The following is a 27,010-nucleotide window of genomic DNA, read 5'->3' on the forward strand; positions in this document are numbered from 1 at the left end:
AGCAGGGGTACCCCTTCAGTCTTTTTTTTTTTTTTTTCCACGCAGCAGTAGCCACGTGGTTTGAGGAGCTCTCACAACTATTCCTGACAGGATTTTTCCACAAGGAATTTTTTCAAAAGAATTTCTCATTCACCCCATCCGGGGTCCCCCTTTCGACTATCGATGCCTGCTAACGTAAGGTAAGGCTTTACCTCGTTTTCGCGGTCTGTTACTGATGGTTCCGCTTCTTAGGCCTGACTGCCACCAACCACATCGCGGTTAATATTTTTCAAATTCGATGGCGACAGATTTTCGGCGGTGCCCCAACTGTCCGCGGATGATGTCCATTATGGACCCACATCAGGTATGTGTCCTGAGCTTAGGGGTTACCCATGACATCGCATCCTGTACCAATTGCACCCAAATGACACCCAAGGGCCGCCGGGCTCACTTAGAAAAAAATTGAGCTTTTGTTCCAGACTAAGCAGCCTACCCCCTTTGAAATCAACGGCATTATCAACTCCGTCCCCGTCGACGCCTCGGCACCGACCGGCCTCTGGTGATTCTCGGCCGCCTGGTTCTCTGCTGAAGAAATCCACCTCAACATCCTCGGTGCCGGACCAGCCCGAGCATAGAGAGAAGCATCGACACCGGAAAGCTTCGTCTGCCGATCCAGCTAAGGCATCAGAGCCACCGAAGAAAAAGACCCGCACGGATGAGCCGCCATCCTCCTCCAAGCAAGGGTCATCGAGGCGTTCCCCCACCTCCAGTGGTGCCAGGAGCCGAGATTCCACTTTCACTGGTGGACCCTCCGGCAACGCCAGTGCAGCCTCCAACTCGGAAATGGTTCTCCAAGCCCCAGCTTTCTGTGAGGAATTGAACTGGATGGTTCAAGAGGCAGTCATCCAGGCACTGGAGTGACTTCCGCCTCCATCGGCACAGACTCCAGTTCCAATCGCCAACCCGATGCCCATGGTATTGGCTCCACTGCTGGACAGGTTGGATCCACTCATCGGAGTGCTTCCATTAGTGCCTCCAAAGGCACCGGTATATCCATCGACACCGATTCCCCTGTCATCAGAGGATGAAGAAACACTGATGCTGGATCCGGTCCCAGGACCATCAGGGATTTCTCCACCAAAGCGTCCACCGAGATCACAGATACCACCGGTGCCTATCCCTTCTTCGGTGCCGCATAGGCCTTTCTCTGTTCCTCCTCCGATGCCGTCGGTGCCACCTCCGAATCCCTCTGTGCCAAGACCAGATCCATTGGGGATATGCCTTTTCCTCCCTTCAGGAGGCCCGCCTGATGCAAGAGACCAGCCATATCAGCCCTGGTCTGATGATACCTCGGATTCCCAGGATTCTGAGGATATTCCTTCTGAGCCATCTCCTCCTGAAGAGAGAAGACGTTCTCCCCCAGAGAATTTGTCATTCATTAGCTTTATTAAGGAAATGTCCGAGGCCATTCCCTTTAAGCTTCAGACTGAGGAGGACTCCAGACATAAAATACTTAAAGTTCTCTAGTTTGTGGATGCCCCCAAAGAGGTGATGTCTATAACTGTGCACAAAGTCCTCTTGGAACTTCTCCAACGAATCTGTGAACATCCAGGTACGGTGCCCCCAGTGAATCGTAAGACCGATACCACCTACTTAGTTCAATCTGCTCCTGGATTCCAGAAGACCCAGCTGTTGCAGCATTCTATGGTGATAGTCTGCTCAGAAGAAGGCGAGAAGGCTTAGACCTCATTTGTCTGCACCTCCTGGGAAGGAGCAGAGGTTCCTGGATACCCTGGGGCGCAGGGTATTTCATGGCTCCATGCTCATTTCTCATGTTGCGGCTTACCAGCTTTACATGATGCAGTACACAAGGAACATTTTTAAACTTCTCCAGGACTTTTCAGACTCCCTGCCAGATGAATTCCAAGAGCAACTCAATGCTATCCTCAAAAAAGGCCTCGATGCTGGAAAGCACGAGGTCTGTGCTGCATACGATATCTTCGACACATCTTCCAGAGTAGCAGCAGCTGGAATAAGTGCCAGAAGATTAACATGGCTCAAATCCTCGGATTTACGACCTGAAGTGCAGGAGAGATTAGCAGACCTCCCCTATACTTGGGGATAATATTCAAGAGACTATCACACAGCTCAAGGACATCGACGAGACATTCCGCCAGCTCTCATCTGTGCCCTCTGATTTTCCCTCCACTTCAAAACGGCTGTTCAGAAGGGAGACGGCCGTTCAGAAGGGAGACTAAGAGGACAACCTATAAAGCTCTTAGGTATTATCCTCCCCCATCTCGCAGTCGCCCAGCCAGACCATACCAAAAAGGTCAAACTCGCCAGCCCAGAACTCAGAAGACCCAACCAACTCCGCAGCTTGGACCCGCATCAGGGTTTTGATTCCTGGCTAGAGAGCAAGTGTCAACCTCCACTACCATCTCTGCCAGTAGGCAGCCATTTGTGCCATTTCACCACCATCTGGTGCACTATCACAACGGATCAATGGGTCCTCTCAGTAGTGTCCCAAGGTTACCATCTCAACTTCCTTTCAGTGCCATCGGACTCCCCACCTCGGCCGGGGTGGGGTTTATCTGACCACTCACCACTCCTGGAGGAGGAAATAACAAACCTCTTCCGATTCAACGCACCAGTTCCCCCTCCACAACGGGGAAAAGGGTTCTATTCTCGATTTCTTGATACCAAAAAAAAAATCAGGAGGCATTCGTCCAATATTGGATCTACGTGCCTTAAACATCTACAGAAGGAAAAGTTCAGGATGGTAACCTTGGACTCCCTCCTCCCTCTTCTTCAAAAGGGAGATTGGCTTTGCTCTCTAGACTTACAAGACGCATACACGCATACAGCGATAACACCGTCTCATCGAAAATACCTCCATTTCCTTGTCGGACGCTGACACTTCCAGTATCTGGTATTGCCATTCGGGCTAGCATCGGCGCCTCGTGTCTTTACAAAATGTCTGGCGGTAGTAGCAGCACACCTTCGGCGACAGAGCACCCCGTCTACCCCTACCTAGACGACTGGTTGTTATGGTCCCCATCAGAGGAGGAGGTACTACACTCACTCCATCTAACTCTACAGTTACTACTGTCACTGGGATTTCTAGTAAACTACCAAAAATCCAATCTAATTCCATCACAGGACCTCTCCTTCATTGGAGCGACTTAAACACCATACAGGCAAAAGCGTTTCTCCCAAGGGATCATCATGCTCATGCTCTAGCTACCCTTGCGACTCTAATGCTAATTCGTCGATTCACAACAGCTCGCCGCTTCTTCATCTTGTTGGGTCACATGGCGTCCTCGGTACATGTGACTCCAGTGGCTCGCCTGGCCATGAGGGTGTCCCAATGGTCCCTGGCCCATCATCCAATGTCCAACATTGTCCACGTCACCAGGCAGCTTTGTCTCTCGCTAGCATGGTGGAATCAGGAGTCCAATTTTCTCAGAGGACTGCCCTTTCAATCCCCAGTACCTCAGGTAATATTAACGACGGATGCTTCCAACCTCGGTCAACAACCTCCGTCAACAACCTGCAAACTCAGGGAACCTGGTCTGCAGAAGTCACAACATCAAATAAATTTTCTAGAGCTCAGGGCAATAAGATATGCCCTAGTGGCTTTCCTGGATTTCCTATCCAATAAGACAATCCTAGTCCAAACAGACAACCAGGTAGCGATGTGGTACATCAACAAGCAAGGTGGAAAGGGCTCATACCTGCTGTGTCAAAAAGCAGCATGAATATGGTCCAGGTCTCTCACCCATTCCATGTTTCTCAGAGCGACCTACCTGGCAAGCGTGGACAATGTACTTGCGAACAAGTTGAGTTGGACCTTTCATCCCCACGAATGGTCCCTGAATCCCACTGTGGCAGATGACATCTTCCAATGGTGGGGCTATCCGCACATAGATCTCTTTGCGTCATGTCACAACCTCAAAGTGGACAATTACTGCTCGCTACATCGCAGTTTCAGGACACCACCAAGGGATGCTTTCACCCTCTCGTGGTCCCAAGGCCTCCTATATGCGTACCCTCCACTTCCGCTCATCAGCAAGACTCTGATGAAGTTACGACAGGACAAGGGCTTAATGAACCTCATAGCCCCTTACTGGCCGTGACAGATGTTGGTTTCCCATCCTTCGCGACCTCTCAGTCCATCCTTATATTCCTCTGGGAGCAGATCCGTCTCTGATAACTCAGAACAACTGGCAGCTCCGTCATCCGAAACTCCAGGCCCTGTCACTGACGGCATGGTTGATGAAAGGCTAATTCTACAACCACTAAACCTCTCGGACACTGTATCCCAAGTCCTCGTAGCTTCACAGAAGCCTTCTACCAGGAAATCTTATCTTATCGAAATGGAAAAGATAAGATTTTCCTTATGGTGCAAGTCGAAGGAAATTGATCCCTTTTCCTGCCCCACTACGAAGTTCCTAGACTACCTCTGGTACCTGTCGGAGGCTGGTCTACAAACTTCCTCCATCAGAGTCCATGTCAGCGCCATAGCTGCATACCACAAAGGCGTAGGGGAGGTCTCAATATCGACACAATCCTTAGTAGCTCGCTTCATGAGAGGCCTACTACATCTAAAGCCCCCCTGCGTCCTCCAGCCCCTGCTTGGGATCTCAATGTTGTATTAGCACGGCTTATGAAACCTCTCCACTCCCGCGAGCTGCATTATCTCATTTGGAAAATGCTTTTTCTCCTAGCAATAACATCGGCTCACAGAGTTAGTGAGCTACAAGCCCTGGTAACATACCCACCTTACACAAAATTTCTCCATGATTGAGTGGTGCTGCGCACTCATCCTAAATTTTTACCAAAGGTAGTATCTGAATTTCACATAAATCAATCCATTGTACTGCCTACTTTCTTTCCAAAACCCCACTCACATCCAGGTGAGCAAGCGCTGCATTCCTTGGACTGCAAATGTGCATTAGCCTTTTATTTGGAATGCACTGCAGTCCATAGGAAGTCCACCCAGCTGTTTGTCTCCTTCGATAAATCTAAACTAGGTGTGCCGATGGGCAAGCAGACCTTATCCTCCTGGCTAGCGGACTGTATTTCCTTCTGTTACCAGCAAGCAGGTCTTCCGCTACAGGAACGCGTGAAAGCGCACTATATAAGAGCCATGGCAACATCAGTAGCGCACCTCCGTTCGGTGCCTCTTACATCTGCAAAGCTGCTACATGGAGTTCTCTCCATACCTTTGCAGCGCACTATTGCCTGGACAAGGCTGGCAATCAAGATTCCATTTTTGGCCAGTCTGTTCTATGCAATTTATTCTCAGCTTAATAACCAACTTCTTCCAGCGACCCAAGGGGAAGGTCAGGATGCCCTCCTAACCAAAACCCACCCCTGTTGTTGTGCCTGTTCCTCATCTTTGGGTGTTTTTGGTACATTTACTCGGGCATCCTCATCTTGCTACTCAACCATATGTGAGGACTACCATCCTGCTTGTCCTGTGAGAAAGCAGAGTTGCTTACCTGTAACAGGTGTTCTCACAGGACAGCAGGATATTAGTCCTCATGAAACCGCCCGCCACCCCGTGGAGTTGGGTTCGCTTTCGATTTATTATTTTATTTTTTCGCTCCTACTTTTACTATAAACAAGACTGAAGGGAGACCCCTGCTGGATGCAGGGTTAGGTGGCATGCTGGACATGCTCAGTGTGCCAAGTCAAATTTCTAGAAACTTTGACAGTGTTCCGTGAGGGCTCCATCCTGATGATGTCACCCATATGTGAGGACTTAACATCCTACTGTCCTGAGAGAACACCTGTTACAGGTAAGCAATTCTGCTTTTTGGTTACGCCAGATTTGGTTCCCGTTTCTGCAGGACCTGTCCTCACATCCTCCAATCTGGCTGGAGACTGCTCCAGACCTGATCATGCAGGATCAAGGCAGACTACGCCACCCCTACCTCCGAGCCTTGTCCCTCACGGCAGGAATGTTGACTGGGTGACCTTGCAGACCTTGGGCATTTTGGACAGCAAGTCTCGAGTCCTGGTGGACACTAAGAAGCCTTCCACGAGGAGATCCTACAATCTCAAGTGGAAGAGGTTTTTGATTTGGTGTGAGGGGAATGGTTTGGACCCATTTTCTTGTTCCATGCCAAGGCTTTGGGCATGGAACAAAAGAGGTGCAAATCTCAGTAGGATGGACCTTGGAGGATTGAGTCTATCCCAGCTTGTGTCTAAATGTAGAGAACCAATGATAGACTTGGTTGTCAGCAGAAACACATAGGCCTGAAGATCTTTCTCCCTAAAGAGAGTAAGATACATTTGGTATGGATGCCATAATTCAAAACTGGCTGGTTTAGGGTTCCATCTGTGGCTTCTAGTAAGCAGTGTCTTGCTGAAGATTTCCGGGCATCAGTGGCTAGTGATATTGATAACTGCCAGTTGACCAAGGCATCTTTAATATGCGGCTATTTCCTATTACAGAGAAAACTGGATGGGATCTGCTATTGCTAACTCAGGACAGGGGCCGGTGGTTCATGAGGATCCATCTTAGTTGGCTGTTAGCTTGGCTCTTGAGAGAGTCTCTCAGAAAGGATATTCTTAGAATGTTGTAAATACCCTTTGTGGTCCAGGAACGTTTTCACATCCTTGGCATATATGAGAGTCCTGAAGTTGTTTGAGGATTGGTGCTCAATTTAGGACAATCTTGACTAAAGTAGCTTTGGCACCAGTTATCTTAGAATTCCTGCAGGAGGGATTTGGATAAGAGTTGGCCTGTAATTTTGTAAGGAACAGGTATAAGAGTTGGCCTGTAATTTTGTAAGGGACAGGTAGCAACAGTTTCCTGTTACAGAGGCCAGATTGATGGGCAGATTTTTCTCACAGGACAAGCAGGATGGTTGTCCTTACAAATGGGTGACATCGAGGATGGAGCCCAACCACGGAAAACTTCTGTCAAAGTTTCAGGAACTTTGACTGGCCCCTACTGGGCATGCCCAGCACGGCACTAACCCTGCAGCCAGCAGGGGTCTCCCTTCAGTCTTCTTTTTTCCGCGTAGCAGTTGCCACGTGGTTAAGGAGCTCTTACCACATTCCTGACAGGAATCTCTTCAACTTTATTCTTGAAGAAAAAATTGCCCCTCAGGGGTCTCCCTTCTTCAATTTTTACTCCGCGGTACTTCGGTAAGTTTTTTGCCGTCGTTTTTGTCGACTACCGTCGAATTTGGCCCTCAAGGCCTGTTGGCAGTCAACCGTCCCGCGGCTAAATATTTGGCCTATGGCCATGGCGTCAGGGTTCCGTCGGTGCCCGGACTGTACGCGTACTACGTCCATCACAGACCCACATAGAGTCTGTGTTTTGTGTTTAGGGAGTGAGCATGATGTCCTGACTTGCACCAAATGTGCCTTAATGATACCAAAAGGTCGCAAAGCTAGAATGGAGAAGATGGGACTCCTTTTCCATGCTCATACTCCGACGCCATCGATTGCATCGTCGTCATCGGAACCGGCACCGTCGAAGTCCCATCGTCATCGACAGCCTCCTGGTGACCGTCCGCCATCGACGTCTTCACGGCCATCGACGCCTCTCCCTTCCCCCGAAGATCGAGGGGATCGGAAAGACAAACATCGCCATCGACGTTATAAGTCTCGGACCGTCGAGGAATCGAAGTCATCGACCTCCGTGCTGTCTGAGCCTCCGTCGAAGAAGTCTCGACCAGAAGTGGCACCGTCCACTCCTGTCTCGCAGACACCGAGGCAACCCTCACCCCTCCGGGGTTTGGGAACCGCGATTCCACCGGTGACTGTGGTCCTTCCGGCTCAGCCTCAGCCTCCCTCTCCCATAGAGCCGGGTCTTGTTACCCCAGGTCTCTGGGTAGAACTGGACCGGCTGGTCCAGGAGGCCATCGATAAGGCGATGCTACGGTTCCAGACTCCTTCGGCACCGACCCCGGCACCGAGAGTGGAACCGGTCACCGACCCAATTCCAGCAGCACTGGCACCGCTGCTTGCTCGAATGGAAGCGCTTATGAATGCCCTTCCGGCAACACCCGGGTCACCGACAGCCTTCTCATCAGGTGGAGAAACACCGTACCGAATTCCCCCTTCGGGGGTAGTTCCATCGGTGTCTTGTCGTCCCTCGCCGCCGATACATTCCTCGGGGGCGATACGCACATCAGCTCCACCGAGATTTTCGATGACGGCACCGATTCCTTCGATGCCGACACCGATTCCTTCGATGCCGGCACCGGCACCAATTCCATCGAGGAAATTCTCGATGCCCCCGGTAATTCCTTCGAATCTCTCGGAGCCTCAACCGGGGCCTTCAGGTATACAGCCCCCCTCATGGTCCTACAGGTCAGCAGCCTGATCCTTATGACACCTGGGGTGATGATACCTCTACTGACACCGATGATTTGCCTTCACCACCCTCTCCTGCGGAGAGTAGAAAGCGTTCTCCCCCTGAGGACCTCTCTTTCATAAATTTTGTGAAGGACATGTAGCTGACTCTACTTATCTTGTACAGTCAGCACCTGGCTTTCAGAAACCACAATTAGATCATCACTCTATTGTGGTAGAATCAGCTCAAAAGAAAGCTAAGAGATTAAAGGCACATTCTTCCATACCTCCTACTAAGGAAAATAAATTCCTAGATAGTATAGGTAGGAAAGTATACCAAGGAGCTATGCTAATTTCCAGAACAGATGCAGGAGTATTCAGATGCCTTACCAGAGCAGTTCCAGCCACAGCTTCAGTCCCTACTAAATAAAGGGTTTGAAGCTGGGAAGCATGAAATAAGAACAGCTTATGACATCTTTGATGCTTCCACTAGACTTTCTGCTACGGCCATCTCTGCCAGACGCTGGGCTTGGCTTAAGTCGTCTGACCTTCGCCCGGAAGTTCAGGACAGGCTCTCTGATTTGCCCTGTCTAGGGGATAATTTATTTGGTGAGCAAATTCAGCAAATTGTTGCAGAACTGAAGGATCATCATGAGACACTTAAACAGCTCTCATCTATTCCTTCTGACTTGCCTTCTAAACAACCATTTAAGAAGGACTCAAAAAAGTCATTCTTCCGTCCACGGAAGTATTATCCCCCACTAGCCAAGTCTAGGCCTGTGAGGCCTTACCATAAAACTCAGCCTCGTCCGTCTCGAAAACAAAAACCCACAACAGCTCCACAACCTGGCCCTGCATCGGGTTTTTGACTTTCAATTAGAGAGCAGATGCCAAATCCCTCTTCCAACTATACCAGTAGGAGGTCGGTTAAGCCACTTTCTAGAAAAATGGCAGCATATCACCACAGATCAATGGGTAATAGCGATAATGGCACAGGGTTACCACCTCAACTTCCTGACTCTCCCTTCGGACTCCCCACCCTTGCAGGCGTTCTACTCCAGGTACTTTCTGATCCCAAAAAAGTCAGGAGGACTTCGACCAATCCTGGACTTACGAGCCCTCAACAAGTACCTTCACAAAGAGAAGTTCAAGATGGTAACCCTGGGCTCGCTTCTCCCTCTGCTGCAAAGAGGGGACTGGCTATGCTCTCTAGACCTAAAAGATGCCTATACTCACATTGCGATAGCTCAGTCTCATCGCAAATACCTCCGTTTTTTAGTAGGCCGAAATCACTACCAATACCGAGTGCTCCCTTTCGGCCTGGCATCCGCACCACGAGTTTTCACCAAATGCCTTGTGGTGGTTGCAGCTTTTCTCAGGAAGGAAGGTGTCCATGTCTACCCCTACCTGGACGATTGGTTAATCAGGGCCCCAACCCAGCAAATTGCTCGGTCCTCCCTGACCCTAACAATTCAAACTCTGCTTTCTCTAGGGTTTCTTGTCAATTATGAGAAATCCTACTTAGTCCCATCTCAGACCTTATCCTTCATTGGGGCAGACTTGGACACCTTACAGGCAAAAGCCTTCCTTCCTCATCCACGGGTTCAAGCCCTTGTGTCCCTAGCTCGCCAGCTGCAGTCTCAACGCACAGCTACAGCTTGCCACTTCCTCATTCTACTGGGACACATGGCCTCCTCAGTTTATGTGACTCCCATGGCCCGTCTGGCCATGAGAGTCACGCAATGGACTCTGAGATTGCAATGGACCCAAGCTCTTCAGCCTCTGTCCTCCATTGTTCGCATCACCGATGCACTCCGTCTGTCTCTTGCCTGGTGGACAAATCAATTCAACCTCCTACCTTTCTTCCACCAGACCCTCAGGTAATCCTCACCACCGACGCTTCCAACATCGGTTGGGGAGCCCATGTAAACAATCTACAAACTCAAGGATTCTGGTCACTAGAGGAAGCCAAACACCAGATAAATTTCCTGGAGCTGCGAGCAATTCGCTATGCTCTCAGGACTTTTCAGGATTGCCTATCGAACCACGCAATCTTAATTCAGACGGACAACCAAGTGGCCATGTGGTACATAAACAAGCAGGGAGGCACAGGCTCCTTCCTTCTGTGTCAGGAAGCTGCGCAGATTTGGGCAGAAGCCCTCTCCCACTCCATGTACCTCAGGGCCACCTACCTGCCGGGAGTAGACAATGTATTGGCAGACCAGCTGAGCCGTGTCTTCCAACCACACGAGTGGTCACTCAATCCCTTGGTAGCGACCTCTCTGTTTCACAAATGGGGTTATCCCCACATAGACCTCTTTGCGTCCCCTCAGAACCACAAAGTGTAGACAATTACTGCTCTCTCATTTGGAGCCAGCACTCTCGGCCGAGGGACGCATTCGTGGACAACCGGTCTGCTCTATGCATTCCCTCCACTTCCTCTTCTGTCGAAGACTCTCGTGAAGCTGCGTCAGGACAGGGGAACTATGATCCTCATAGCACCGCACTGGCCACGCCAAGTGTGGTTTCCCATACTCCAGGATCTCTCCATCCGCAGGCACATTCCTCTGGGAAAGGACCCGCATCTGATCACTCAAAACGACGGATGCCTCCTCCTTCCCAACCTCCAAGCCTTGTCCCTGACTGCATGGATGTTGAAAGGTTAGTCCTTCAGCCATTTAACCTTTCAGATTCAGTTTCTCGTGTCCTGATCGCTTCACGAAAGCCTTCCACAAGAAAATCTTATTCCTACAAATGGAAAAGGTATACATCATGGTGCACTTCTCAGTCCCTTGATCCCCTTTCCTGTCCAATCTCTAAATTCTTGGACTGTCTCTGGCATCTATCAGAATCAGGTCTAAAGACCTCTTCCATTAGAATGCATGTCAGTGCGGTAGCCGCCTTCCATAAAGGTATCGGGGGGGTGTCCCTATTTCAGTACAACCCCTTGTAACACGTTTTCTTAAAGGATTGCTCCATTTGAAGCCACCTTTACGTCCTCTGGCCCCATCTTGGGACCTTAACCTGGTTCTTGGTCGCCTTATGAAACCACCTTTCGAACCTCTTTACTCCTGTGACTTAAAATATCTCACATGGAAAGTATTATTCCTCTTGGCTATCACTTCAGCTCGCAGGGTTATTGAATTACAGGCCCTAGTTACCTATCCGCCTTACACTAAACTCCTGCAGGACCGGGCGGTACTCCGCACTCACCCTAAATTTTTACCTAAGGTAGTTTCGGAGTTTCATATTAATCAATCCATCATACTACCTATCTTCTTTCCCAGGCCCCACTCCAACTCCGGGGAACAGACTCTGCATACCCTAGACTGTAAACGGGCTCTAGCTTTTTATCTAGACCGTACAGTTGCCCACAGGAAGAGCACTCAATTATTCGTCTCTTTCCATCCTAACAAGTTAGGGCAACCTGTGGGTAAGCAGGCTCTTTCCTCCTGGTTGGCGGATTGCATCTCCTCCTGCTATCAGCAAGCTGGCATTCCTTTTCAAGACCGTGTTAAAGCACACTCTGTGAGGGCCATGGCGACTTCAGTAGCACACCTTTGATCGGTGCCGCTTCCTGACATCTGCAAGGCTGCAACCTGGAGTTCCCTCCATACATTTGCAGCCCACTACTGTTTGGACAAAGCTGGAAGACAGGATTCCATCTTCGGCCAATCTGTCTTGCGTAACCTTTTTCCAACATGATGTACCAACACCCTTCCACCTTCCCAGTAGGGTGCGGATGCCCTCTCCCAAATTCCACCCCAGTTGTTGTGCCTGTTGCACGCCGTTGGGTACATTTGGTACATGTTAGGACATCCTCAGCTCGGTACTCACCCATTTGTGAGGACAGCAGGATGTTAGTCCTCACGAAACCCGCCCGCCACCCCGCAGTGTTGGGTTCGTTTTTATTTTATTTTTCGGCACTGCCTGTAGCTTTGAAACAAGACTGAAGGGAGACCCCTGCTGGCTGCAGGGTTAGTGCCGTGCTGGGCATGCCCAGTAGGGGCCAGTCAAAGTTCCTGAAACTTTGACAGAAGTTTTCCGTGGTTGGGCTCCATCCTCGATGTCACCCATTTGTGAGGACTAACATCCTGCTGTCCTGTGAGAACACCTGTTACATCAGGTAAGCAACATTTGCTTTATCTTATCTAAATGCATCTTCCTTCAGGAAGCGAAGCATATTGGGCCTTCAGTAAAAGAATCAGTACCTCCCTGGAATCAGAATTGGTGTTGTCATACCTAAGAGGCATTGCTTAGGGTACTTACCTTTTTTTAAAAATCTTTTTATTAAGAGTCAAAGCAAATGAACAGTTGTAAGAAATAGACAGTGACATTAGCAATCAAGAATATGGTCAAATATGCAGAGTAACTGTGAACGAAGAAATACTCTATTTTCCCAAAATAGCTTGGTGCCATAAATATGCTTAAGCTGTTCACTCTTAAAGGGGTGTTTTCTAGTAGCAGTCTGCTCTTCTAGATGAGTTTCGAAGCTGCAAGGTTTGTTGTGTAGAAATCCCTTGTTTGGATTCTTCGGACCAAGTGGTGTATTTTTATTTGTATGTATTTATTTATTTGTCGCTTTGCCCAAAACATTCAACAAAAACAGATAAGAAAAAGACCTTCAGCTTGATGGAAATAAAATTTCAAAGGCACACGCTTTTACAGTCTGGAAACCCAGTATATATATAGGCCAGTTCACAGAGACCAGCCAGTTGAAGAAAAGGTTTTAGCCGTTCTTTTAAAAGTCTTATGACATTCAATCTGCCGCAGTTCTTGAGGTAGAGAGTTTCAGAGAGTTAGAGTGGCAATAGAAAATGCACATTCCCTCGCTACGTCTGGCATGACGTAGAGTGGGAATGTCCAATAAGCCCCTTTGCGAAGATTGCAATATTCTCCTGGGATCACATATCCACAAAAGGACATTGGCCCAGGGTAACAGTCCAGAGCCAAAGCTTGTGAGTCAATACCACAGTTTTATATTTGATCCTTCACTGCACTGGTTACCAGTAAGGTCAAATAATACAAGGGAAATGTAAGATCTTATATTGCACCCAGCTATCAACCGTGCAGCTGCATTCTGTAGCAGCTAGAGTGCTTTAATGTAGTCAGGTAAGCCAAGATAAACTGCATTGCCATAATCAATGATAGGAAAAATCATGGCTTGCACCATAGTGCGAAAAGTCAGCAGGCTTATTAATATTTTGTAATAGGCATAGCTTATAGAAAACAGATTTGAATACTGGCTTAACCTGGGAGATCTTAGGTAGTTTGGTAGATTTTCATGGTTCCTTATTCCTAAGATGGTTTTGCATTTTTTCGTCTTAACTAGATGGTATGTCTTCCTCCCTTTCAAAGAGACTTGGTTGGAGAAGAGTATGCTCAGTTTCATCATTTAAATGGTAGGAGAATTATTCTGCTGTAATTAAAGGTCACCAACATTTTCATAACCTCGGCGTATCAATTTTTCAGTTTACTGGTTATAGAAAGTTCATAACAGCTTTGAAGGTGTCTATAGCTTGTTGGAGTAAGGAAGTGATAAGGGAGGCTTTACATATACAAGGGAATGCTGCTTCCCAAGAAACTGAGAACATACTCCACCAAGGCGCAGGCGACTTTGTGGGCAGAACGTCACCTGGTGTTGCCATTGGAGATTTGCAGAATAGTGACCTGGTCTTCCTTACATACTTATTCAGAGCATTATCATCTCAACTTTTGAGCCGGGTATGAAGCTTCCTTTGGTTCAGAAGTCTTGTGAGCAGGCTTTGCCGTGTCCCACCCAGTAGAGGGCTAGTTTGGGCACATCCCATGTGTTTGGACTAGTTTGACTGGATGAAGAGGAAGAAGAAATTCGTTTTTACCTGATAATTTCCTTTCTTGAGTCCAGTCAGAGCAATCTAGGATCTTTCATATTTTGCCTGATTCATTTTCAGAATAACTGCTTGTGTTTGCTAGATGGCACTCTGGATGTTAACCTGTATTCCTTGATTAAAGTTAATTATCTTATGTCTGTTTTGTTTCTTGATTTTTCTCCCTTAGAAGCCCTCAGGTTTTTGCTTGGTGTATGAGGGAAAATTGTGTATTAAAAATGTTTATCTTGATTGAAAGTGCAGATATACATGAAATGCATTTTAAAATCCTGCATAGGTTATAATTTTCCCCTGTGAGAGCTTTTAGAGCTCATATCACTCTGGAAAAGATTTGTTCTAAATGTAGAGCGCTGGAAGGTACCCTGTATCATTGTTTTTGGACTTGCCCAGAAATTTTGGGTGGATGTTTTTGGACACATCTCAAAATGGGCAGATTGTAAGATTGCGGTTGAAGTAAAGATGTGTCTATTAGATATTCTGGATGAACATACTATAGCATCTGCTAATTTACTTGTCCGGAAGGCAAACTGTATGATTAAAAATGTATTTTATCTCAATGGATGAGTGAGCGCTCGCCTCGTCTAGAAATGTGGCGCAGTCGTATGCATTCCTTATTGTTGATGGAGAAATTAAGTTGCCCGCAGTGGTACAAAGAGGCGACAAATCTTTCTAAAATTTGGGATCCATATCTTAAATTGCTATCTGTGAGAATATGTAGCTTGATTGTAAACACATCTATTTAAATTGATGGTAGGGACTTTTGTTGGGGGAGGGGGGAAATGGGTCAAAGGTATTTGGAGAACTTTTGAACTATTTTGTCTTGCTCCTTTTGAGTATTTCTTGTATTGTTGCTATTGCTGATACTGCTAGTGCTTTAATTAACCACCTTTTGCTCAATAAACCAAATTTTCCTAAAAATGTTTTATCTTATTTTGTTTCATAGAATATTGACAGGCTAGAGTCTTTGAGATGTGATGTCAACAAATCTGTTAGTCTCTGTTTCTATCTCCTGTTTGGGAGGCATAACCCATGCATCTGGACTGGTCTAGCTGGACTCAAGGGAAGGAAATTATCAAGTAAAAACTAATTTAGTCTTTCATACAGAGTCTATGGAGGAGTTTTAGCACATGGCTTCCAGGGTTATATAGTTCCTGAAGGTTATGGGTTGGGTTATAAATTTTGTCAAGAGCAAGCTTGTACCAATCGAATCCTCAGAAAGATAGGGTCTTCCTGATATTGGTAAAGATGACAGACCACCTTACAATTTTAGAACCTATTGCAGCTCATTGTCTGTGATTATCTGCAAGTGCTAGTCCATGATAATGGCCTTAGACCTAGTTCCCATGGGCTGGAACTCACTTGATACTCTTGCAGAAGTCTCTTCTAACTTGGGGGATGGCTCAGTTGCAGGACAATGAGGTAAAGCGCTCTGCTTCTGGAGGCCAAGGCTAGTCTAGGTTCCAATTCAAATCTTGTTAGTAGAACTGGAAGCTCTAGGATGGATTGTGACCACGATCAATGCCAGCTAGAGCAGACTGGCATCTATTATGCATTATGATGGCATAATAGTCCAAGGGTGCTGGAATACAACAGAGGCATTGAGGTCCATTATAGGTTTCATAAAAGAGATAAAGAACTTACAGAAGTTCCTGCCGGTAATGGAAGGGATATTGGTGAGAGTATATTCTCCAACAATGCCACAATGGATGGCATATGTGAATTGTCAGCGGAATGCCAGGAGTCTTTGTGTCCCTAGAAGTGGACCTCTTGCTCAAGCAGACAGAGGCATTTGTGAGCACTCTTAGCGGATCACATTGCTGAGACAGTAGACATTCAAGTGGACTATTTGACTCACCATATTCTAGTCCAGCAGGGTGAGGGATAACTGAATCGGCCTTTTCAATGCATGTCCACAGATTGGGAGGAGCTGTGATGGATCCCTTGTCTACCAAGAAGAATACCATACTCTTTTGTTTCTTCAGTTAAAGACAGAATCGGGTTCCCCAGGATTGGATGTTGTTTCTTAGATTAGATCTCTCAGGTACTCTTTTATGTTTTCCGTCAAGGCCAATGTTAGGAAGAGTGAGTCAGAGAATAAAGAAGCGTTGGGGTCAGGTAGCTCAGGCGCCACTTTGACCCAGACAACCATAGTACATGGATCTTGTGAAGATCAAGTTGGAAGGGCCACTGCGGTTTGCATATATCGATGGACTCTTATTTCAGGGTCTGATTCAGATGGAAGATGCTGATCTTTTTTTTATTTTGCAGCTTAGTTTTTGAGAGAAAATGCCTGAAGAACAGAGATTGCTTAGAAAAGGTAGTGGCCACATTGCTTCAGGCTGAGATGACCACATCCTTATCCTGAATCTGAGTCTGGAAGGTATTTGGTGTTCCAAAACAGGTGTCATACTCCTAAGATGTCACTTTGGTTAATTCTGGCTTCTTTACAAAAGGAGTTCTAGAAAAATCCCTTTAAAAGTACACATAGTGGCTATTTCCTGTTATAGTGTCCAGTTGATTAACTTATCTGCATCCCTGTACATTTTCACATTTTAATTTGTCTTCTAGTCCGAGGAACTATTTCATCTCGGGATCTCAAATTGGTCCTCCTTTGAACACATCAGAGGTACATCAGTTAAGGATCTGGATGTCGAGCCTTATGTAGTGATCTGTTAAAGTTCTCAGATGAGAGCATATTAATGCATGCAGTTCCCTCATTCTTGGCAATGATGACTTTTCATGTGGGGGCAATCAATTGAAATGCCCATGTTCAGGAGGATATATTTATTTATTTAAAAGATTTATCTACTGCAACACTCCAGAAGTTGATGGCAGCTTACAATAAAAACACCCATAATCAGTAACATAAAATAAAAAACAAAAAAAAACACTGGTCAACCATGCAAATTTTTTTTTATAATTATCTCTTTATTGGTTTCAACATTTCAGTACAACTGAGCTCAAATAACGATACAGGGAACGAAACCAAGACAGGCTTACAATTTTTACCCCCCTTCCAGCCATCTCAAATCTATTTCACCCTCCTGTGGCACAATTACCATACATGCTTTTAGCCCAAGAAATTTTAAGAGGTTAATCATAGTTGGTTTGCAATACCAAGTGTCACCACATTTTGATGTAGAACAAAGAAAGGACATCTACAAAGAAATATTTTTCCCAAGAAGAAATGGATCCCAGGTTAAGTGATATTTATGCTTATTCCGTTTGATAGCTGTTAACTTACTCAATGTACATATGTTGTCTAACCTAGTAAGAATTTTATTAGCCGCGGGCGCAGATTGGTGTCACCAATGAGCCACAATATCTATTCTAGTAGCCTCACAGACCTGCTGAATTAGCAGATTCTGCCCCTTGGTCAATCTAGAAAAGGTTTATGCAGAAACTGTGGCAACATGAAATAGATAGAGGTTTGCAATAAGCCAGACAAAAAAAGACTCTATTTGTTTCCACAACACTTGTATTATAGGACACTCCAACCATATATCTAAAAGTGTACCAACCCCCCCCCCCCCCCCCCAGCCTCTCCAATATAGATGACATTAGGATACTTCCCAGTATCCTAATGTAACCTATCAGGTAACCTATCAGGGTAACAATTTTGTAACAATTTTCTATTATTGAGGTAGAGATAGATACCCTACCAGCAAATAGCAAGATCTCTTCCCATTCCTCAGTCGAGTTGGTTGTCTCCAGATCATGCTCCCATACAGGTCAATATGGTAAAGTGCGGCCGCGGTTACCCTGCTTCTAACCCGCTTTCTACTCACTTTTCGGCCGCGTTAGTCCAACCCGCGATACACTATCCCCTTTAACCCATTCTTACCGCCTCTTTAAATCACCGGGTAACCCCTTCCATCCGCGGCATGTATATAAGATGTAAACGATCGAATTAGCTATTCCCTCCCATACGGTAACGCGCGCCCCAACTATCGCTTTTTTAACCTGCAGTTTTGCCACGCGTTTAACCTGCTAACATACCGCCTACTCTTACCCCTGCGTTAGAGGCAAGGGTAAGGGTAGGCGGCAAAACTTTCCCCCAGCTCCCGCTCACCTGCCCTGGCCGCGTCCATGGGTGCTGTCTCCGGGACAGCCCCAGTCCTCTCTCCCCTCCTCCCGAAGCAACCAAAGCGGAAAAAGCAAAAAAAAAAAAAAGTAGCAATTTGGCCGCTCAAGGCGTGACGTCACGACGTTTGGCGTCACGGCATATGACGTCACGTCTTGAGCAGCCAACTTGCATGCACAGGGGCCGCTTTCGCCCGTGCAGGCATCCATCTTTGCCAGCAGCTGCCTCCGAGAGGCAGGGGAGCCGCGGTCCCGTCTCCGGATGAGGGCTGCAAGAAAAGTAAGTCGCTTCGTTGCTTTACACTTTACATGTCATTTCACCAGTCCTCTCTCCCCCCCTCCCTGCGCCTTGATTCGGGAGGAGGGGAGAGAGGACTGGCAATCCCGAGCGTAGGAGATCCGTCCACTTCCATTTCAAATGACAGATACCAGCGTGTCCATGAAGCGTTAGGCCAGCGCACCCAGGATACTGTATAGCGCTCTATACAGTAAAATGGGTTGTGCGGGCCCTAACGCTTCACGGACGCTTCTTGGACGCAGCTTGCATTTGCATGACATTTCAATACGGTATCGAGCGGTAGGTGAGCCGGACTGTGCGTGCGGCAACCGCGGGTGCGCCCGGCACTAACGCAGCTCTTCCTACCGCTCCTTACTGTATCGGCCTGAAAATAAGATATGTCTGAGCTTAACTTTTTGTTAACCACGCAAATTTAAACACAAAAAATAAAATCCAATTTGGTGGAGAAGTTTTAGGGAACTTCAATTACTGGATTTTTGCCAAACACTACCACAGATTTTTGAGTGTCAAATCCATTCAGGAGGTTGAATCTTATGTTCATTCTCATCACTGGTCAAAGAAGAGGAGAGGTGGCCTCAAAGATCACAATAGCTAGGTAGATTAAGCGATGGATTCAGTCTACATTTCGAAAGGGGTCTGGTGGTGTTAGAAGTTCTTGGGATGCATTCCATTAGGGCACAGGTGATTTTGTGGTTAGAATTCAATTTGATCCTGCCATAGGAAATAGACGGGCAAATTGGGTTTCATTGTTTGCTTTTTCCAAACAATTTTGGTTGGATGTTAAGAAAATGCCATTCTGGGTCAGACCAAGGGTCCATCAAGCCCAGCATCCTGTTTCCAACAGTGGCCAATCCAGTCCACTGATAGGATATGCTGCTGCTTTTCAGATGGGCATCTTGAGAGCAGGCTTAGCAGGGTTACCCTCAGAATAAGTAGAGCTTGGGTACTTCCCATGGGTCTGGACTGGTCTGGTGGGATGGTAAGTCAAAATGTGGTTTTCACCTGCCAATTTTTTTTTTAACTTGAGTCCTGCAAGAACCAGTCCAGAATCCCACCCAATTTATCCTACAGAAAACTATATAAGGTATAGTGGAGGAGTAGCCTGGTGGTTAGAGCAGTGGGCTACGAACCAGGAGACCAGGGTTTGAGTCCTGCTGTTGCTCCTTGTGACCTTGGGCAAGTCATTTTACCCTCCATTGCCTCAGGTACAAACTTAGATATTAAGCCCTCTGGGTATAGGGAAATACCTACATTACCTGAATGTAATCCACTTTGAAGCACTGAAAAAAGTGCGAAAAGTGGAATATAAATCTAAATAAACTTTTGCTGCCAGGTATTTTAACTTAGTTGTATTAATCTTTGTTTAAACCCCTCTGTCTTTAGAGAGGGATCAGGCTCAGTTTAAACCTATTCCTTCTGCTTCCTTAATCACAGGATAGTTAAGAATGGGCCCCAAAGTGTTTGCTTTGATACAAATATACTGAAGTGCCAGAGGTGACACAGTACCCTATATAACATGTCAGCAAAACAGTTGTTTTCTGTCTCCATCTGCTGATAGGGGAGTAAAACCTACATATCTGGTAGGACTCAAGGAAAGAAAATTAGCAGTTAAGAACCAAAATTTTTTTTCCACCCAAAAATAGAAATGTTTCCAATTTATGATAAAGAACTGATAAAATTACAGATGGTAAGCTGTTGTGGCTAGATCATTCATGAGCTCTGTCCCCTAGCTGCTGGTGAGAGTAGAACAAATAAGCTTATGATACCACTGACTTAAGGACAACTAATTTCTGTAAAGTGTAACAACTCATATGCTCCCTTCCTCCCCAATTCTAGTCAACTGTTTTGACCAAGTCTCCTATATGGAAGAGACATTTGAGTCTTAACTCTATCTAATCAGAGGCTTGCCTTAACATTTTTTTTTAATATTTGTAGAAAGAAGTACAATCATAGTTTACCTAAGGTTCATTGCAGCCTTTCTGAAGTGATTACAGAAATTGGTACCCTAATAACTATTACTCTTCACTAGAATATGACTGCATGGCTCGTGTTAATTTTCCTATGTAATAATATTTTTAGGCCGACCTTCCAATATGTATTTCCAAACTCATGATCAGATTGGCATGATCAGTTCTGGACCCAGCCATGTGACTGCTATGAACATTCCTATCCCCTTCAACCTTGTGATGCCACCAATGCCACCTCCAGGATACTTTGGACAGGCTAATGGACCAGCTGCAGGTAAGTATCCATTTAGTATCTTCGCACTGTGTTTTTTGGTAGAATGAATAAGGTTTTCCAAATACTGTTAGTGGATGGCTTTGAAATCTGTAAATATTAAACACCATTTCTGCTTGAGAAAGTATTATAATCTAGGGATTACGGAGTGCTATAATGAGTTATAAAATGTGAAAGTGGTTTTCATTGTGAAAAAAAGTGCTGTTGTCAGAACAGGTAGCTAGTATTTGATGTGCCATTTCTCTAAGGACAAGCAGGTTGGTAGTCCTCACACATAGATGACATAATCGGATGGAGCCTGTCACTGAAAACTTTTATCAAAGTTTCTAGAAAGTTTGACAGACACAATGAGCATGCCCAGCATGCCGCTAACCCAGCATCCACGCGGGATCCCTCTTCAGTTTCTTCTTTGCTGCGGAGCTATCGCCTCGCAGTTTTGGAGCTTGTGTTTCTTTCTGGCATTTTTGCTATTTTGAAGTATTTTTCCTTCCACACATCGCGTAGGGTCCCTCGCCCTCCTCGGGCAGCGATTGGTAAGTGCTTTGTCCTTCGCGGTCGATTGCTGGTGGCTTCCCATCCAGTGCCCGCCTACCTTTCATCGACCGCGTGCCACACTTTGTTTTCTATGGCATCGACCGGCTTCCGCCAGTGCCCCCAGACTGTCCATCACAGACCCAAACGAGATCTGCATCCTCTGCCTGGGGGCTTCCCACGATGTCTGTGTCTGTGATCTTTGTGCCCAGATGACCCCCAAGGGTCATCGGGCCCGTCTTGACAAAATGAAAAAACCTTTTTAGGTCCAAGCAGTTGGATCTGTCCTCGGGTTTGGGGACCTCCACCCTGCTTGGAAGGGAGCCCCTGGCCCCAACTTCATCAGGTTCGCCTCTTCTTGCTCTGCCTGGCCCCGAATTAGGCACAGAGGACCATCCGCTATCCTTGTCATCCCATTCTCGGTCGGGTTCCTCAAGTCGCCATCAGTACTGGGCAAGGATCACGGTAATCATCGAGAGAGGTCGAAAAAAGTCATCAATCATCCTCTTCAATGAAGCCAGACCGTGAGAAGACATCGACCTCAGTGCCTCACATGAAGCAGTTGAGGACAGAGGGACACTGTTCCCTCCAAACCCTACTGATTCTTCCAGGTGGCCTCCGCCGACCGGGTGGAGGGCTCTGTTCTCCTCGACCAAGGGACGTCCCAATTCTGCCGGCTCCTCCTTAGGCCAGTCTATCCTCGGCAGCTTTTGAGCAGGAGTTAGAGAAGCGTAATGCGGTTGGTGGTCAGCAAGGCCCAGCAGGACCCTCAAGCCTCTGGTTCCCACAAGAGCCTTCTCCACCGGTGCATTCGCCTCTGCTAGAGCAGCGCAACAATGAGGCTTGGTATCTTGCCAACGCAGCAGGGTCGGCGGAAGCCCCAAGACCCTTCGCAGCCAATGGGTGCACCACTGCCAGCAGCCCGTACCGGTGAGCAATCCTCCGAGACGGAGAAGGGGCCATCGGGCTCGATGGTGGCCCGGAAAAGCATGGTGCCACTTCATCACCTGCCAGCTCTCCCAGGGCCCTTGGGATCGGTTCCACCAATGCCTTCAGTGCCCCCGATCCCGCCAACAACCGTACGGATCCTTCGCCGCTCTAGCGGCTTCGAGGCACATTGATGCCTCTGGCGCCTCTCTTTGTGCACTCACGGGCCATACTGCGCCCACTGATGGGCCATCGCCCCCCCCCCCCTCACATCCCCAGAGGGTTGCAATGAAGAGGAAGCGCTCTGAGACCTGGGAGGGGGAGGCGTCTGTTTCCTCCTCTAAGGAATTGGAAGTTTTGCCTTCCGAACCTTTTCCACAGGAGGAACTACAGCGATCTCCCTCCCCCCCCCCTCCCTGCGATCTTTTCCTTGGCGGGATTCGCCAATGCCATGGCAGAATCTATGCTTTTCCAACTTGACAGAGCAGGACTCCAGGCATAAAATTCTTGAAATCCTGCAATTCATGGATGCCCCGAAAGAGGTGGTGGCGGTATCAGTCCATGACATTTTCAAGGAGCTGGTGACCTGGCTGTGGGAGCATCCCATCTCAGTGCCACCGGTTAATAGGAAGACAGATGCCAGCCGTCCACTGGGTTTGACTGCCATCAACTTCCCCACCAGTCAGTGGTGGTAGTCAGCCCTGAAAAAGGCTAAAAGGATTCGTACCCAAACCTTCGTCTTCCAGTGCGCGAGAATAAAGCTCTTGGTGCTTTGGGGCTCAGAGTGTTTCAGGGTGCCATATTCACTGCCTGCATAGCTTGCTACCAGCTTTACATGGGACAGTATTCCCAGAACCTGTGGAAGCAGTCCCTGGAATTTAATGAACATCTGCCTCAACAATTCCAGGAGGACTTCCAGTCTATTGTCCAGCAGGGCCTGGAGTGCGATAAACAGGGGGTTCACTCAATTTATGATGTCTTCGAGATGGCCATGAGGACCGTTGCAGTGGGCATTGGAGCCCGACAGACGCATGGTTACGGGCCTCTGAACTTGCGCCTCAAGGTCCAAGACAGTCTGGCTCTTGCTATGTACAGGGGAGAACCTGTTGGAGACAGAATTAAGGAGGCTGTGGGCTCAGCTGAAGACCCTTCAGTAGTTGTCAGCTAGTATTTCCTCCGACAACCCAGCCTACCAGAAAGCCCTCAATGGCAATATCCGCAAATTTCTATCTGCCTCGTAAATATTACCCACCCACACCGAGGTCCAGGGTTCAAAGGCCTGTCCCCAAGACAAGTCAGAGACAACTTAGGGGCACCTACAGTTTCCGCCATGGAACCCCCACCACAGGGTTTTTGACAGGCGGCTAGGGAGCATAAGCCAGCCTTCTCCACGGGACCCCCATCGACTCCAGCTATTCGCAGATCAGTGGATCTCGGTCCTATCCATCATCCATCTGGGTTAGAGACTGCATTTCCAGCGACTTCCACCCTGCTTCCCCTCCATGTCCCAGGTGGAGAGCAGTAGGGAATTTACGGACACTTCGAGTGGAGCTCTCCGCCCCTCATTCTTGCTCAGATGGTCGAATCCGTTCCACCCCAGCCAAAGGGGCGAAGGATTCTACTCCAGGTATTTTCTAATCCCAAGAAAATGAGGGGCCTTCAGCCCATTCTGGACTGTTTCTTGGTAAAGGAAAAGTTCAAAATGGTTTCACTGGGTACCCTGATCCCCCTTCTCAATGCGGAAGACTGGTTTTGTTCCCTCAGTCTCAGACGCGTACGCCCATATCCCCATCTTTCAGGCAGATTCGGCAGTAACCGGAGATTCCTGGTCGACGGGAATCACTATCCGTACTGGGTTTTGCCCTTTGGCCTGGCATCTGCGCCCCGGGTCTTCACCAAAAGTCTGGCAGTTGTCAGTGCCCATCTTTGAAGGAGGGGAATTCATGTTTTCCCCTTCCTCAACGATTGGCTCATCAAGGGCAACTCCTGATAAGGGGCTCAGAGTGCCATGCGCCTCACGATCAACACCTTGGAGACACTGGTATTCTTGATTAACTATCCAAAATCCCATCTCCAACTGTCTTTGCAACTGGACCTCACTGGGGCACACCTGGACACTGTCCAAGCAAAGGCTTTCCTGCCTCGGGACAGGGTGGAGACCCTCGTGGATTTTGCCTGACACTTCTCCAGTTGCCCCCATATCTCCACTCACCAGTTCCTCTCCGACTGCTGGGCCACATGGCGGTGATGGTACATGTTACCCCATTTGCTCAGCTACACATGCGCAAGGCACAATGGACATTGCGCTCTCAATGACGTCAGGCTATACAGAACCTGCATGCTCGTATTCTAGTCACGACACGGTTGCAGCAGTCTCTCCAGTGGTGTACAATCCCCTCTAACCTGGAGCAGATTTGCCCTTTTGGAGTGCTCAGTCCCAGGCCATACTTGCCACAGACGCAGCTGACGGGGTGGGAGCGCATGTTCTGGGCTTCTGCACCAAGGGTTCTGGTCGGTACAGGAGTCGCGGCTCCAGATCAACCTCTTGAGTTGCGAGGGATCTGCTATGCCCTACGGCTGTTCCGAGAGCATCTTGTGAACAAGATGGTTCTCGTTCAGACCGACAATCAGGTGGCCATGTGGTACCTGAACAAACAGGGGGATGGGTCATTCCCTCAGCTCACGACCAAACATGGACCGTCTCCCTGTCAATCGAAAATGGCATCACCTTTCAGGCGATATAACTCCCGGGATGGACAACATCCTAACCAATCACTTGAGCTGGACTTTCTGGCTCCACGCATGGTCATAAGAACATGCCATACTGGGGTCAGACCAAGGGTCCATCAAGCCCAGCATCCTGTTTCCAACAGTGGCCAATCCAGGCCATAAGAACCTGGCAAGTACCCAAAAACTAAGTCTATTCCATGTTACTATTGCTAGTAATAGCAGTGGCTATTTGTAAGTCAACTTAATAGCAGGTAATGGACTTCTCTTCCAAGAACTTATCCAATCCGTTTTTAAACACAGCTACACTAACATGCCACTAAACCACATCCTCTGGCAACAAATTCCAGAGGTTAATTGTGCGTTGAGTAAAAAAGAACTTTCTCCGATTAGTTTTAAAATATGCCACAGCTAACTTCATAGTCTTCTATTATCCGAAGGAGTAAATAACCGATTACATTTACCCATTCTAGACTTTCATGATTTTAAACACCTCTATCATATCCCTCCTCAGCCATAAGAACATAAGAAAATGCCATACTGGGTCAGACCAAGGGTCCATCAAGCCCAGCATCCTGTTTCCAACAGTGGCCAATCCAGGCCATAAGAACCTGGCAAGTACCCAAAAACTAAGTCTACTTCCATGTAACCATTGCTAAGGGCAGTGGCTATTCTCTAAGTGAACTTAATAGCAGGTAATGGACTTCTCCTCCAAGAACTTATCCAATCCTTTTTTAAACACAGCTACACTAACTGCACGAACCACATTCTCTGGCAACACAATTCCAGAGTTTAATTGTGCGGTTGAGTAAAAAAGAACTTTCTCCGATTAGTTTTAAATGTGCCCCATGCTAACTTCATGGAGTGCCCCCTAGTCTTTCTACTATCCGAAAGAGTAAATAACCGATTCACATCTACCCGTTCTAGACCTCTCGTGATTTTAAACACCTCTATCATATCCTCTCTCAGTCGTCTCTTCTCCAAGCTGAAAAGTCCAACCTCTTTAGTCTTCCTCATTAGGGGAGTTGTTCCATTCCCTTATCATTTGGTAGCCCTTCTCTGTACCTTCTCCATCGCAATTATATCTTTTTTGAGATGCGGCGACCAGAATTGTACACAGTATTCAAGGTGGCGGTCTCACCATGGAGCGATACAGAGGCATTATGACATTTTCCGTTTTAATTCATCATTCCTTTTCTAATAATTCCCACATTCTGTTTGCTTTTTTGACTGCCGCAGCACACTGCAAACCGACGATTTCAATGTGTTATCCCTATGACACCTAGATCTCTTTCTTGGGTTGTAGCACCTAATATGGAACCCAACATTGTGTAATTATAGCATGGGTTATTTTTCCCTATATGCATCACCTTGCACTTATCCACATTAAATTTCATCTGCCATTTGGATGCCCAATTTTCCAGTCTCACAAGGTCTTCCTGCAATTTATCACAATCTGCTTGTGATTTAACTACTCTGAACAATTTTGTGTCATCTGCAAGTTTGGTTATCTCACTCGTCGTATTTCTTTCCAGATCATTTATAAATTATTGAACAGTAAGGGTCCCAATACAGATCCCTGAGGCACTCCACTGTCCACTCCCTCCACTGAGAAAATTGCCCATTTAATCCTACTCTGTTTCCTGTCTTTTAGCCAGTTTGCAATCCACGAAAGGACATCGCCACCTATCTCATGACTTTTTACTTTTCCTAGAAGCCTCTCATGAGGAACTTTGTCAAATGGCCTTCTGAAAATCCAAGTACACTACATCTACCGTTCACTTTATCCACATGTTTATTAACTCCTTCAAATGTGAAGCAGATTTGTGAGGCAAGACTTGCCCTTGGGTAAAGCCATGCTGACATTGTTCCTTTAAAACCATGTCTTTCTATATGTTCTGTGATTTTGGTATTTAGAACACTTTCCACTATTTTCCTGGCACTGAAGTCAGGCTAACCGGTCTGTAGTTTCCTGGATCGCCCCTGGAGCCCTTTTAACTATTGGGGTTACATTAGCTATCCTCAGTCTTCAGGTACA

The 27,010-nt window shown here is 47.2% G+C and overlaps 1 protein-coding gene across 1 annotated transcript in view; it reads left to right on the plus strand.

Annotated features, from left to right (window-relative positions):
- The window catches only part of UPF1 (UPF1 RNA helicase and ATPase), a 443,827-nt gene that overhangs the window by 369,076 nt on the left and 47,741 nt on the right, over positions 1 to 27,010 (plus strand). The window contains 1 exon segment of the mRNA XM_029614488.1: positions 20,629 to 20,790. Coding sequence (XP_029470348.1) covers positions 20,629 to 20,790 — 162 coding nt within the window.

The sequence above is a fragment of the Rhinatrema bivittatum genome, chromosome 8 (genome assembly GCF_901001135.1).
Source record: "Rhinatrema bivittatum chromosome 8, aRhiBiv1.1, whole genome shotgun sequence".
NCBI lineage: Eukaryota > Metazoa > Chordata > Amphibia > Gymnophiona > Rhinatrematidae > Rhinatrema > Rhinatrema bivittatum.